At 39.4% G+C, this 14180-nt stretch overlaps 1 protein-coding gene across 2 annotated transcripts in view; it reads left to right on the top strand.

Moving 5' to 3' along the window:
• dgkb (diacylglycerol kinase, beta) overlaps window positions 1-14180 on the top strand; it is a 66021-nt gene that overhangs the window by 2984 nt on the left and 48857 nt on the right. Inside the window, exons 2-7 of one of the 2 annotated variants that reach the window (XM_020615560.1) lie at window positions 1108-1241; window positions 6113-6189; window positions 7247-7267; window positions 7876-8023; window positions 9930-10067; window positions 12790-12839. In XM_020615560.1, the coding sequence (XP_020471216.1) occupies window positions 1172-1241; window positions 6113-6189; window positions 7247-7267; window positions 7876-8023; window positions 9930-10067; window positions 12790-12839 (504 nt within the window). In that variant the 5' untranslated portion in view covers window positions 1108-1171. The remainder of the gene's footprint in view (window positions 1-1107; window positions 1242-6112; window positions 6190-7246; window positions 7268-7875; window positions 8024-9929; window positions 10068-12789; window positions 12840-14180) is intronic. The other variant, XM_020615561.1, reaches the window with a different exon arrangement.

Genomic DNA, 14180 nt, shown 5'->3' with positions numbered 1-14180 from the left:
CCACTCAACTTTCTGTTAACATGCTTGGATACAGTACTCTGTGAACAGCCAGTTTCTTTGGCAATGAATGTTTGTGGCTTACCCTCCTTGTGAAGGGTGTCAATGATTGTCTTCTGGACAACTGTCAGATCAGCAGTCTTCCCCATGATTGTGTAGCCTAGTGAACCAAACTGAGTGACCATTTTGAAGGCTCAGGACACCTTTGCACGTGTTTTGAGTTGACTAGCTGAGTGGCATGTCACCATATTTTAATTTATTGAGATAGTGATTTGGTGGGTTTTTGTTAAATGTGGGCCAAAATCATCACAATTAAAAGACCCAACGGCTTAAACTACTTCAGTCTGTGTGTACTGAATTTATATAATACACAAGTTTCACTATTTGAGTTGAATTACTGAAATAAATGGACTTTTCCACGATGTCCTAATTTATTGAGATGCACCTGTATGTAGCTTAATAGAGCATTTGTCACTTCATTTTAAAAAAGTTAATTTTTTGAAAAAATTTTTTCAACTCATTTAAAACTGCCTAAAAAATCCGGACATAAAAGTGGAGAATATGAGAATAGGTCAAAAATCTCACATTTTTCTCAAATGTTTCCTTTAATGTTATTTAAACTTATGACGTGTGTGTATCAGTACTGTCTGTATCCTGGTTATTGGCTTGTGTTAAACATTAAATCCACCCGTCACTGGCTGACAAATAGGAATGTCTGTGTTGTCATTGTTGTTGCAAAGTCCCTACCACAGCTTTGAAAAAACATGTATAAGGCTCAAGAGGCAAAGGGATGTTTTGTCATTTTACAGTGTTGAGATGACAGCCGAAAAGAATCAGGCAGGAAAACAGGGAAATCTCACATGTCCAGTATATCAGAGCTATAGGACCAGAATGACAGTATTGATATATCAATTTCTGACCTTTTACAATACACCAACAGCTGTTTGGCTACAAGCTCTAATTACTGGCAACAAGCGTCTCCAGCTCTGAGTTAATTTAGCTGCATCGCTGGTGTATTGAACCTGCTCTACTTTCACTTCCATTAAGCAAAAGGAGATGTTTCTGGCTGTTAACAAGGCAGGTGATATAATGCCTGTTGTTGTTTTTCAGTGTCCCCACTGTGTGCTGCTGCTCGGGGAATGCTCGGCTTACAAAGAGACAAGGCCTGAACACAATGAGCAGCCAGGACAAATGGGTCACACTGACCCCAGCTGAATTTGCCCTGCTACAGGAATACGCTCAGTGTGAGTAGGAGAGCTGCACTCTCTCTTTGTGTCTGATGGTGTTAAGGAGATGTTTTGTGTGTGTAGCCAGTGCTGACCATCATTTCCAAGATGACATGCCATACCCTCAGGCAGTCATTGTAGATTTTTGCCAACAGCTGCTGATAAGAGCAGAAAAAGTAACCTGTGACTGATTTCATGGATGTCCTGAAGTGACTATACCATATGATAGATTGTGTTGTGTATGTTGACATCTTTACAAGCCAATATTAATATATCAAATGACTGGGTATAATGTAAGTGGGGGGTCGTGTATAGAAGGTTTTAATGTCTTTTAGCTCAGTGCTGAGATTCATTCTCATTAGCTTCGGTTCCAGCAGCAAGCTCTGTAAGTCACTGTGCACAGCCTGTCCAATGCTAAATGGTAGACAAAGTTAGCGACTAGCCAGTGGAGAAAGTGGGCCATTAACAGCCACATATTTCCCTAAGGAAATATACGGTGACCAAACAGAGCTGACAGAGCCGTGAACACTGGACATTCATCAGCTAGTCGAGGCCAGATGACTGCTTTTGCTTTTATCCTGCTGGGTGTTTAAACTCTTTGCTAACATGTCCACTATAACCACTTTATGTGGTGTTGTGCAGTTAGTTGTCAGTTTATTAAATACACTGACCTAAAACTAATACAGTATAATAAAACAGCCCTGCAATAAATCCTCCCTCGTGAAGGTGATCATGTTCAGTTTGTGTTGAAACTGTTGTAGATTGGTGTTGATTCAACTATGTCACCGTTTAAGAAGATGTAGTTTGTGCTGCTTTTGAATTGTATTGGGCTATACTGATAGGCATTTTTGTAGTTTGAAAACAAACATCCCCCCCTTTACAAGTTGCAGCATTAAATGTGATACACGCAATGATCCATAAATAACTAGTCAATATTATACACTAGTGTGAACTGTTCCATTTTGCATAATGAGTACTTTTACTTCTTGTACATTAAGTATATTTTGATGCTAAAACTTTTGTACAGAACGGAAGACTTTTGCTTGTAACATAGTATCTTTACATTGTGGTATTGATACTTAGGTAAAGAATCCGAGTACTTCTTCCTCCACTGCTCATACATCTAAAATAAAATCCAGTCTTCTGTTGTACTGAATCACAGGGGGAAACGCTTTGGTTTAACAACACTAATGTGTTAATTGTAATTTTTGGGTTCATGTTTGTTATGGTTTGTTATTGCCATGAGTACTGTGAAATCAGAATCGGCTTTAGTGATCAAGTATATTTAAACACACAAGGAATTTGACTCTGGTATAGAGGCTCTCTGTGTGCTTTGTAAGGCAACAAAAAAATAAAAATGTGTGCGTTCATTCGGTTCAGTATAGTTACAAGGACATTTTCAACAGCCTCCAAGGTTTTATTACAAGTTGCTGTGCAGGTGAATACATCACCTACTGTACAGTATTCTCTCATTCCAGTCTGTCACGTTTTGGGACACCTCCTGTCAGGGACTGCTTTGCTTTAGTGAGATGATTTTTGGCATCTAGGTTCATGTCATATCATTCCTTACCTTATTTGTGTCTCCTTATGCTCTGTAAATGACAGCTATAGTATCTTCTTTCATTCATATTCATTTCAGGTCCCACTACTTACTTGACTAAATGCTAAGTTTGTGTCCTTCTATTTTAGCAGGACGGTCAGATTCTTTGTGTGAGTCTTGGGTGGCGTTTTTATGATTGAAACTTGTCAGTGGAGCGAAACAGTCTACTTGACTTTGATTATGCTAATGATCAGTGTGGTTGTACACTGTTGGATTTCATGAGAAATTTGTGCAGTTCAAGCAAACCTCACAGGAAAAAAAGAAGTTTAAACTAGGTCTGTGTCGTTGATCGTAAAACACATAGCTACTGATTTTTCAGCTGCTTACCTTCTTAGCTGCATCACTCTGTGATGTGGGATAAAAGAGATGTTATTACAGGGTTAGGCCGTTTTTCTAGGTTCTATAGCAATGTTGTCCTTGTGTCTAGTCATTACTTTCCACAGTGTTTTGTTACTCTACAAGCAAATCCTCTTTTCATACCGTGATCACAGTTGGAATTGATGAACAGCACTGCATAGTTAACACTAACATTGGTGAAATGCATTTGTTTCGTTGCTTTGAGTTAGATGAAGGCAGATGTACAGTAATTTCATCTCTTTGTGTTCAGTACTGAAATACTGTAAGTTCATGACGTGTAACATAGCTTACCATTAAAACTGGAAGCAGAGAAAAAGTGCTGAAGTAGGTAGATGTCAGAGGTGCCTCTAAATAGCTCATAATGATGTAATTATGAAGTTGCCAGTTTAAATATTTGGATGTGTTGCCGCTATCTTGTTTGCTAACATGTTACAACATAAAATGAGACCGTTGTGGAGATGCTGGATGGTGTCATTTTCATTAGCTCTGTGTTGGACCAGTCTTTCTATGAAATGTGTACATAAAGAAACTCATCTAACTTCAGTTTTTAAAAAAATGCTCAATGATGCATTTCTAAAAATGTTGAAGTACTGTATTTGTCTCAGCACTACATTATGTCTGGGATGTGTCTCTAGTTTCCCCCAGTTCACATCATCTGAGTGTTTTTGTCTTGAGGAACATTTTCTCTTCATCACTCTGGGTTGTTGGAAGGCTGAGTATGAATTCACTGCACAGCAAGACACACATACATTCAGTAAATCTTCCCTGGTAGCTTCAAACCACTGACTTAACAACAACAAAATGTGCTTGTTGTAAACTTGAGTTCAGTATGGTTAACCTCAAATGTTCCTCCCAAAAATGTAATGTTGTAAATGCCAGCTGTTTGTCTTACTGATGTAGGAAGCGTGGTGCCGTTAGGGCTCAGAATGAATCATCCACAACCCAACAAAGGGCTCCACAGCCCAGCAGACTGTGCTCGGATGCCTGGAATTTGTTATGGTCAAAGATGTTGACACATTTCATCATTTTAAAGGGTACCATGGATGGAAAATCTGACAGTACCTGGCAGGCTAACTACGGGATGTTGTGCACCACCCACACATACTTTGGACAGACTTGGAAAGCACATGGTGTCACTCACAGTAAATCATTTGTAGGAAGACAAATGATGGAGCTAAGTATGGACGAGTGTCATTTGGTGTCCAGCTTTTAAAGGTCCTAAGTGCTTTTTGTTCTCCTTGTGTGATAAACAGGGTGGATACAATGGGTGGAAATATTTCAGGGCTATTTTCAGTGGCAAACATCTTCAAGCCAAACCTTTTCCTCTTTTATTTGCTATTCACCAATGATGAGTTGTCATGTAACATTTCTTCCTTAATTGTTCTGTGCCCAGTGACAACATTGCCTCCTACTTTGAGGAACTCTTTCTCTGGTGGATGCCACGCTCGAGCCTCGTTTTGGTCCTCATTGTTTTCATGTTTTGCAAATATTTGTTTTGTGGATAGTCAAGAGGTTCATTGAATTAAACAAAAGATGCCAGAGATATGGAGCTTTACAAAGTAGCTTGAAATGAAAATTGTGTTTGGAATAAAATGTGGAGAGTGTAATGAAAAAAGCAGGGCACCAAGAGAATTAAAGAGTCTTGGTGTATGTGTGCACATAGTGACAGATTTGGATAATCACGTTTCAACGAGCTCCGGGTGACTCTTTGTGCACAGCTACAGGTTATAAAATAGCCCGTTCTCTGAGTTGGAACAATAGACCTCACCTTACCTCGCCTCCCCCCCATCTTTCCCTTCATCTCAACTCTCCTGCATGTCTCCCTTTCATCTCATTAAAGTGCTGTGCACACTTTCATAACATTTTAATAGTTCTGTGCCTACTCAGGCACCTAAGAGCTGACTCACAACAATTAGAGTTCGTCTTTATGTGATAATTGCTAAGATGTGTAATGTTGCAGAGTGCTTTGGAGATGGAGAATTGCCTCTCCTTTGAAAGATAAAATCTCCAAAGTGTTTGAGCCTAAAACCTAGTTGTCATCTTGTTACTATGTGCCACACAATGGCTAAAGCATTAGTGTCATTGATAAAATACTCAGTAATTCAGCAGTGCCTGCTGAATGTGACAGGCAGTCAGCAGATACATAATCACTCTGCTCTGTAATGCTTTTGTGTCGACACTGTCCTAATAAAAATGGCCAGTAATGGTGACTGCACTCAGTCTAATGACAGGCATTTATTTCTAGTCACTATTGCTAAAATGCATCCTGAGAAAAACAAAGATCTAAAGCCATTAGTGCTGGAGGCAGCAGAATGTTACAGCTGACAAAAAGCTGTTATGTGGAACCTGGATGCAAATCCAAACAGATGCTGGATATCAGCCAATATTACCGTTAATACTTTGTTGCTAATATTTTCTGTGACGTTTATTCTACAGCATCTGTGTACTAACTGAACTAAAGACAGGCCTGTATGAAATTTGAGCCTGAAAAGACGAACTAGAGAGAGTTCATAAAGCAGTTATGCCAAGTTCTGCTGTTTTAGAAAAGTGTGCTAAGCTAGGCTAACTCCCGTTTTGTTTCACTGATGTCAATCTTCTTATCTCCCCTTGGGGAAAGAAACATTCCCAGAATGATCGGCTGGTCCCTGCTTTATAGCTTTTGCTTGTCTACTTGTTCTGCTTAGGGATGTGGTTTATGGCTGCAACTATAGAAGTTTAAGCTCTTTAAGCAAGGTTCACTTCATGACACAACCTTGGCAGTAAGTTCAGGCTACTTTTTCACAGCTCTGACTCACTGATGGGGGTGCACATCACATGTCATTCTTTGGGATGATATAGTACTATCAAATGTATACTTACTGCCAGCAAGAGGAAGCAGCATTTTTAAAATGAAACACAACACAAATGCAGTAACATTGATGATTTTCCTCAGACTCAACCAAGAAGCTGAAAGATGTGCTGCAGGAGTTCCATGGAGAGGGTGTGTTGGCTAAATACAATCCAGAGGAGGTATGGTCCATTTATACTAACAGTTTATATTCTTTTGAATCCAGCTCTGCTAATAGCCTCCAAAAGGTGTGTGCCTGTCTGTATACTGACAAAGAATAGAATCATGTCTGTTTCTTGAGTTATGCTTGCTGTCTTGCTTGCCTTGCATGGGCAGTTTCTGCTGAAAAATGTCACTTCCTGACATAAGGTGGATTTTAAATGAAGAATTGCAGATAAAATTATTTTGAGGTAACTTTTTAATAGAGCAACTTGTATGCATATTCTACTGCTTCATTTGCACTTTTTCCACGAAATATTTTCACACTTAGCTGATCTGCCAAATTAGCATGAAAAATAATGTGAATACACCTCTGCAGCTGAAAGGTTTATCCAACTATTCTCCCTTAATAACAGCATTTCAAGGTTGGAATTTGTATTTAACTTTGACAGTTGTGTGGTAGTGTTAATGAGGTGTGGAGAATTTTTATTTCCACCACCTACAGTAGTCTTCACCACACCAACTATCACACACACACACACACACACACACACACACACACACACACACACACACACAGTGTTTTCATTCCTTGTGGGGACTTTACATTGACTTGCATTCATTTCCTGTAGACTTATGCTAACCTTAACCATAACCACTACTCGCCTAATCCCAACCCTGACCCTAATACTTAACCTAATTTTAACCTCATCATAACCTTAAACCATGTTGCCACCCTAAAATTCAGTGATTTCCTTGTGGGGACTAGCTTCTGGTACCCACAATGATGGCTGAGTCCCCACAGTGTGAGTGTGTTAACAGGTTTCGGTCCCCATGATGGTAATACAAAGGCGCACATACATACAGTCACCTGCTGAAAATTGTCGATTTTGGCCAGAACTCCCAGTAAACACCAGAATCTCCCCAGAATCTTGTTAATTTAGTGGCAGGTTAACAATGTAGCTATGCATTTACAAGTCACGTCTTTGAGGCAACAGTTAATATGGACATGCTGAATGTGATGAATACATGATACATCCATGTTGACCTTTTTTCTTTGTACTATGCTGCTGGTGGTAGAAGCAGGACATCCTCCGCCAGGTAACTGTTGTCTCCTTTTCTCTCTGTCTTATTTATCATTGGTGTGTGTTGCTGAGTGCCCATATGCTGTAGTTCCTACAGAATAACTTGGCTTTCTTTATGATCAACGAAGCAGTAAAACAACATTATTTATAATCAAACTAATGCTTAGGGAGAAATGCAATAAAATGAATTTCTAGAGGACTTGCAAACACAGAGAATGGTTCCTCACCTGAAGATTGGTGTTCATAATCAAAATGTAAATTATACTGTGTGGTTCACTTTTGTTAGTCTACACATGACAACTCGCACTGGAAGGGTGCCTGAAGCTGTAAGCCTACTGGACAGTAGAAAAGGCCACATAACATGCATCGAATACAAAGAGAAAAGCTGCAAAAACACTGACCCTGCTCTAAAATAAATGTTCACAGCCCAAACAACACATTCCTCTGTGTTGAAGTCTGTAGCATGACTTCTGCAAATAATCCCAGATATCCCCTGAAAGGTGAAACATACAACACGTTCTCCTTATACTAAGAATCATTTGTTTTCTTGAAGCCTTTAAGGCAACAAAAGAAGCTTGGCATGACGAACAACATACAGTATTTTCTTCCTGTCTTGGTTTTTAGGAGATTGATTTTGAGGGCTTCAAGGTTTTTATGCAGACTTTCTTGGAGAGCGAACTCCCTGAAGACTTCTGTCAACACCTCTTTATGTCGTTTAGCAACAAAGGACACAAACCCAGTCCCTCATCTTCTGACAAACCCAAAGTGTCTGGTAAGTGTTGAAAGGACATCTTTACCATAGCAAACCTTAAAGTTATAATGTTGTCTTGTAGTTACTGAACAGTTTAAGAACCATTTGTTAAAGTGCTGCCAATTTGTCACCTATTCCTTATCCTCACAGTGTTACTTCTGTGACTCGTTCTTGACGATTTTTAAGATGAGCCACCTTAGTCAGTTCCAGAAACTTTGAAGCCTTTACTTTGTGTTGTGTAAAAACAGCACTGACTTTGTGTTTATGCCACCAAACAATCGAACAGATTTCCTATCAAGTCCAGTATGGTGGCACACAATGTAAATGGTAGTGTAGGAGCTGCCAGTTGTTATGGCAATAGTGTTTTGTTTACAGGATTTAACTAATAAATCTTTGTGCTAATGACTAACTAATATTATAACAACATGTTTGTCAGGACACTTGGTTCAGCCAGCATTCACCTGCACGGAGACGCATCCATCAGACCGCCTCATTCAAAATAGATAACCCACTAAAGTTTTCAGCATTTATGAAACTGCAGAGCCCCACTGACTTTCAGCTACAGGGGAAAAAATCTTCCAAAAGACAAAGTGACACACATGTCTACACTCTTTGGATGGTGTGTGACCAAACATAGTATGTGCAGTAGAGTATGTAACATCAAACTGAGAGACTTTCTTTGACAAACATGCATGGCAATTTATCAGTAGGTCGAACATATTGTAAGGCCTTTGTGGTTTTTTGCCAACACAAGAATCGTGTAATTTTTTTGCTTGGTGTGCGAATAATGCTGGAGACTTAATGAGCTGTGGCGGAGCATGTACTGTAGTGTGCAAAGCAGCTGTAGTTAAGAATAATGATGTCCACAAAAAGCACAGATGCAGTGTTTGAAGTAATGAAACTGTATCTTAATTTTTGTTTAGCCTTTATTTACCAGCATTACTACAGCAGAGACTATCCTGTCACTAAACAGCAGGATCAAACTAGTGTTTTGCTGGAAGCTCAAAACATTCCTTGTGTTGGTTGTGCAGTGCTGAAGCACAGTGCAGTAAAAGGTGAGGTTCTACAACTGGAAACCTGTGAATTTAGCAGGGGATTCTCATGCAGGCAGCTCTCAAACCAAGCACGGACGCAGCAGTATGCACGGAGTAAATACTACTCGGAGAAACCCTTATCCACATCTGGAAGCTGAACCCCTCTTTGCTTTTTTTTTTTAAATCTGCTTCTTGGTGATCAAACTAATTAATACAATATATGTAGTCTATGAATAATAAATGCCCCATATATTTATTACAGTCATTGTAAGTTTCACTAAAGGCTTCATATCAGCCTTAAAGTCTTGTGGTTGAATACTTTCAGAGTAGAGAATAGAGTTTATGGCTGATGTAGCTTCATGTATATACTGACTTTTATTAATAAATTATGTTAATGCAGCTCATTTATACATGTATTAGAGACAAAAGGATAATGGCAAATTAATGTGATTTTTAATATGTAGTGCAGGGAATGTAGTGTACTATAGGCAGGCTTGTCCTTTCATTAAATACACACTTTTTTCAAATATTTTTACTTCAGTTTCCACTGAAAACTCCACATGTGATACTGGGCTACAAGTATGACTACCGATGATGAGCCATCTGTGTTAGCTGGTTCTATAACCTCAGCCGTTAAACACAATGAGATCAGGTCAGAATATTATTGTATATGTGTTTAATTGATACAACATTACTTGCATAAAGGCCTGCTCTGAAAACAAAACATTTTTATAAGGCTAAAATGGGGCGTTTTGTTTGCTCACCTTTTAGGTGAACTGGACACTGCCCATTACTGATCGCTGCAGCCGTATAGCAGTATGACTGTCAGCAGGTTGTTGGGCTGACATTAGATGTGGAGGATGTTTTGACCTTTCATGTCCGTCTACCTCCAGGGCTGAAGCTGATCAAAGGCAGCTCCACCCCTCTGAAGACCCCTGCCCTGTCCAGGCCTCTGAATACAGTGCAGCTGAAGGACATTGTGTGTTACCTCTCATTGTTGGAGGGCGGGCGTCCAGAGGACAAGCTTGAGTGTGAGTGTCATCCCATGTCATGTGGGTTTTTCATTTCTCTGTTGATATAGAGAGCAGCTGACATCTGAGGCACAGTCACATGTAGAAGGTCTAAGTGCTTAGAGCTACAAGACACACTGGCTGTAGTAGGAGTTGGTTTGTGGAGATAAACAGCTGATAGCACAAATTCTCCGATCAGGTGCTGTTAAACAAAAGCACAGAAGAAGAGGAGCCAAGATGCCAGAGTACAGGCATCTTGGCAGTACAGGCATGCCAAAGATTAGAAGTGAGCTTGTGACCAGAGAGCTGCCAGTTTAATCCCTCAGACCGGCAGGATTAAATCTGGGTGGGACAGGTGACAAAGCAGCACCTTACTCACACCACTGGTGCTCTTGAGCAAGGCCCTTGACCTCAAACTGCTCCAGGTAAGGTGCTGTGTAGGAATGTCATCATGGTGTTGCAGAAAAAAGACATCTTTCTCAGAGAAGAGAGAAAAAGGTCAAACCTCAAACAAATATAATATGACGTGTAACAATTTTAGCCTTACTCACCATCACTGACGCCATCTCCTCCCTGTCTGCTCCAGTGGAGGAGAAGCATCTGAGGCATTATGTCACATGCTTTGTGTGCATCATGATGAATTTCTGTACGTTTCCATTGCACTTTGTCACACTTTGCTTTTGTCAGTACACCAAATTTTCCTCAGCCAAACAGAAAAAAAAAATCTGTTCTGTTTCACTCAGTTTTTTTAATACATAAATTTAAAGGTCTGCATAAAAGCAGGTGAATGGACACCCCTAGTTACTGCATATCATTAGCTTAACTGTTGACTGGATTTTTGCTTAATATGTTGTGTTATACAATTTACTAATTAATTTAATTACTGTAAATGACAGTGTCTTTTTTGGGCATGCATGTTGTGCTGACATACAATATAGTATGATCTGGCTGCCGGATATTGCAAATGCCCACTTCACTTTATCTTGCACCACTTTTAATTTGCTTTTCTCAGCTCCCCTGTTTGTCACTAAAGTCCCCAAATCTTTCGTTATGGCCACAAATGAATGAAACAACCAGTGTGAAAACACAAACATCTGTTTGGTCCAGACAAACTGTAGCTGTGAATACCTCAAGCTTCTCACTACATGTGAAATTCTCATGTTAAAATTTTCTCTTTGTCACATGAAGATTGGCTCTTTGTCAAGTACTGAGGTGTGAAAGGACACAAGGTTTCTATTTACTTTTTCTATGTTCATTTGTCCTTTTATAAATGAGTATTCAAATAGAATCCTGTCTGTGAAGTGAAGGCATTAAGAAACACCAGAACCTTGATAATACACTGTGTTGATAGTAGTCTTTACTGTACAGCGTATATGTTGATATAAACTGTCATTAACAACATGTTTTCTGGGTATCTTGTTCTTCTGTCTTTTTGTATCTCATGCTCAACTGTGTCTTTCTGACTTTAAGTTCATGTTTTTATTATCAATGGATTATATAATTTAAGATGAACATATTTAGCTATCTCTCCACTGCTTTTTTCCTCTCATCTCACTTCTTTGGAGATGATCTCTGCAGCTTCTCCGAACAGATGTTTGATGCCTCCAGTTCACAGTTTGACACATTCTCCTCACACTCTTAATTGCATTATCACACCATTTATTCACAAAGTTGTATTGCTTAATTGGACATCAGATTTTTTGTGTGTATGTTGCGGCAGTTCTTATCCATCTGCTGAATTATTGAGTAGCGGAGCACTCATTAAACACAGGAGGGACTGAATAATTCAGCTGCTGATGCCTGTGCTTGAGCACATCATGGATTAAACCATGGATGATTTTACTGAGCGCTGTCTCTCTGCTTCCCCGTCTCCTCCTCTGTGTCCACTGCTGTTGCTTCTCAGGTGGATAGGTCCCTCTGCTGGTTTGTTTGAGAACTGCTTCAATGTAGCAGCAGTCTTGCAAATATTTAGTTCCAGATTCAGCCAGAAAAAGTTGTATATCTTAATAAAAATGGGATGAAATATTCTTCCTTGCAATAAACAAGTGCAGTTTCCCATTTGAGGTTTTATTGGCATTATTGGCAATCATAATTGCCAATAATGTTAAAATACAAGGAATTTGCCTCCAGTCCAGCGGCCCCAAATGTGCACCAAATTAGTTGGACTTAAATTGAAAGAAAGAAGTACAGTAGATTGTTTAATAAATTAAAAGGTCAACTAAACCAAGCCTAGAGACAGGGGTACATCCACAAAAAAAGTTGGTGACAGCTTAAACAAAACAGTGACTATATATAATAATTTTCAAAACCTCTATGGAAATTCAGTCAAAATCCATTTTCACTACCACATGATTAGGTTCATCATTAGAGGCCTGAATGGCCATCTGACGTCAGCAGACGGTGTCTCTTGCATCTCGACAGTGCTCACGCAGAGTTAGAGCGCCTCTAAGTGCCGTCATTAGTATGGAGATGATCTACAGCCAGTCTGTACGTTCACACTTGGGGGATGACTTTGGGAGTGGCTGTGCATCAGTGTGATGTAAGAGGAAGAGCCAATCACAGTTGTGATGTGGGAGCTGTCTGTTTCCATGGTGATACTTTTGAGTAGTAGCTGGGTTGAGTTGCAGCATTCAGATATGTAACTGTTGAGCTACAGATTTTGCCTTGTCTTTGTGTGCAGTGAAGTTCACAGTTGGATGGATGTTAATACTGTAGCCTGACATTGTTGTTTTTGTCTCCACAGTTATGTTTCGCCTCTATGACACAGATGGAAATGGGTGTCTGGACAGCTCGGTAACTCTCTCTCCTCTTAAAGCATGTTTGTTTGTTTATTTTTTTTTACTGAAAATCCATTGTTGTTAATTAAAGAGCCCATGGCTGCTCATTTTGCTCATTTCCATTTAATGTTTAATCTTGGGTACCTTTAGATTAGCTTAGTACCCCTCATAACTCCAAATAGTTTGTAATTGTTTCAGAATCAGAGAGCCAAAAAGTCTCTGAGGACAGTTCATGAACACATACAACTCCTGCTGCTGATGTTGTCGCAAGTGGACAACACAACGTGTTCTTTTTTCTTTTTTTCTTTTTTTTAATTTACCGTTAAGTCCCATTGAGTTGTGGAAACATCACTCCTTTTCAAGTAGCTCCATGGTCGGTAAATCCAACCGGTGGTCACTGTGTCTTCCCCCACACGACCACATACAGTCCCAAAGCAGTGAAACAAATTCCAACAAGTAGCATAGTTCCGACAATAACGCCATGAGAGGAACATTCCTGGACATGCGGTAACCTCAGGCTCTGTATTTTTCTCTACATCCTCTAGCCACAGTGCAACAGCAGCAGGGAAAATATAGCCAGAAAACTGGGCACAGTTGAAAAATCCTGCTTATACAATGGCACTGGTGGATGTGTTTTTTTTTCTTTTTTTTTTTAGTAACACAAATTTTATTGAAAATACACATAACAAACAAGGCAAAGTAACATTTTGCCAATATGGTGGGGGCACCGGTGGATGTCAGGCAAACTCACATGAACGTGCAACGGCCTGGATTTAATGCCCATTCAAGGAAATCCTTAATCTAACACGTAATACTTTGTTGTTAGAAAAAAAATCTTGTGAGCGAGAGTTTGCAAGATGTGTATAAACCCAGTTGCTTTTGCATAAAAATACTTGGACATCTAAGATGATAATTCACCATTGTAACATTGTGGAGAAGTAAAAAAAAAACAAGGAAAAGCACCATCGGCCCTTTTAAAGTGTAACATATACTCAATTGTTGGTGTTTATACTGGTTAAATATTTCAAATAATTTCTAATAAGATTTAGTTGAGTGTACTTTTTAAGTCAACAGTAAAATCAGCAGATTGAACGCAGCAACAATGCAGCAATGAGAAGTGGCACTTTTATGTTTGTGTGTCTAGAGCTGCAACTAATAAGTGTTTTCATTTTCAGTGAATCTGCCCATTATGTTCCTGATTAATCAATTAATAGTTGAGGTAATAAAACGGTGAAAAATGTGTGCCACAGTTTCCCACCCAGCACCTCAAAACCCAAAGACTGACTACAGCACTGATCAGGAATGATGAGCAAAATCAAAATACAAAATTACAGTGGAGGTATAACAGAGGTATTAC

The sequence above is a fragment of the Monopterus albus genome, unplaced genomic scaffold (genome assembly GCF_001952655.1).
Source record: "Monopterus albus unplaced genomic scaffold, M_albus_1.0 scaffold166.1, whole genome shotgun sequence".
Taxonomy (NCBI): domain Eukaryota; kingdom Metazoa; phylum Chordata; class Actinopteri; order Synbranchiformes; family Synbranchidae; genus Monopterus; species Monopterus albus.
This window is presented reverse-complemented; position numbering and strand designations above follow the sequence as displayed.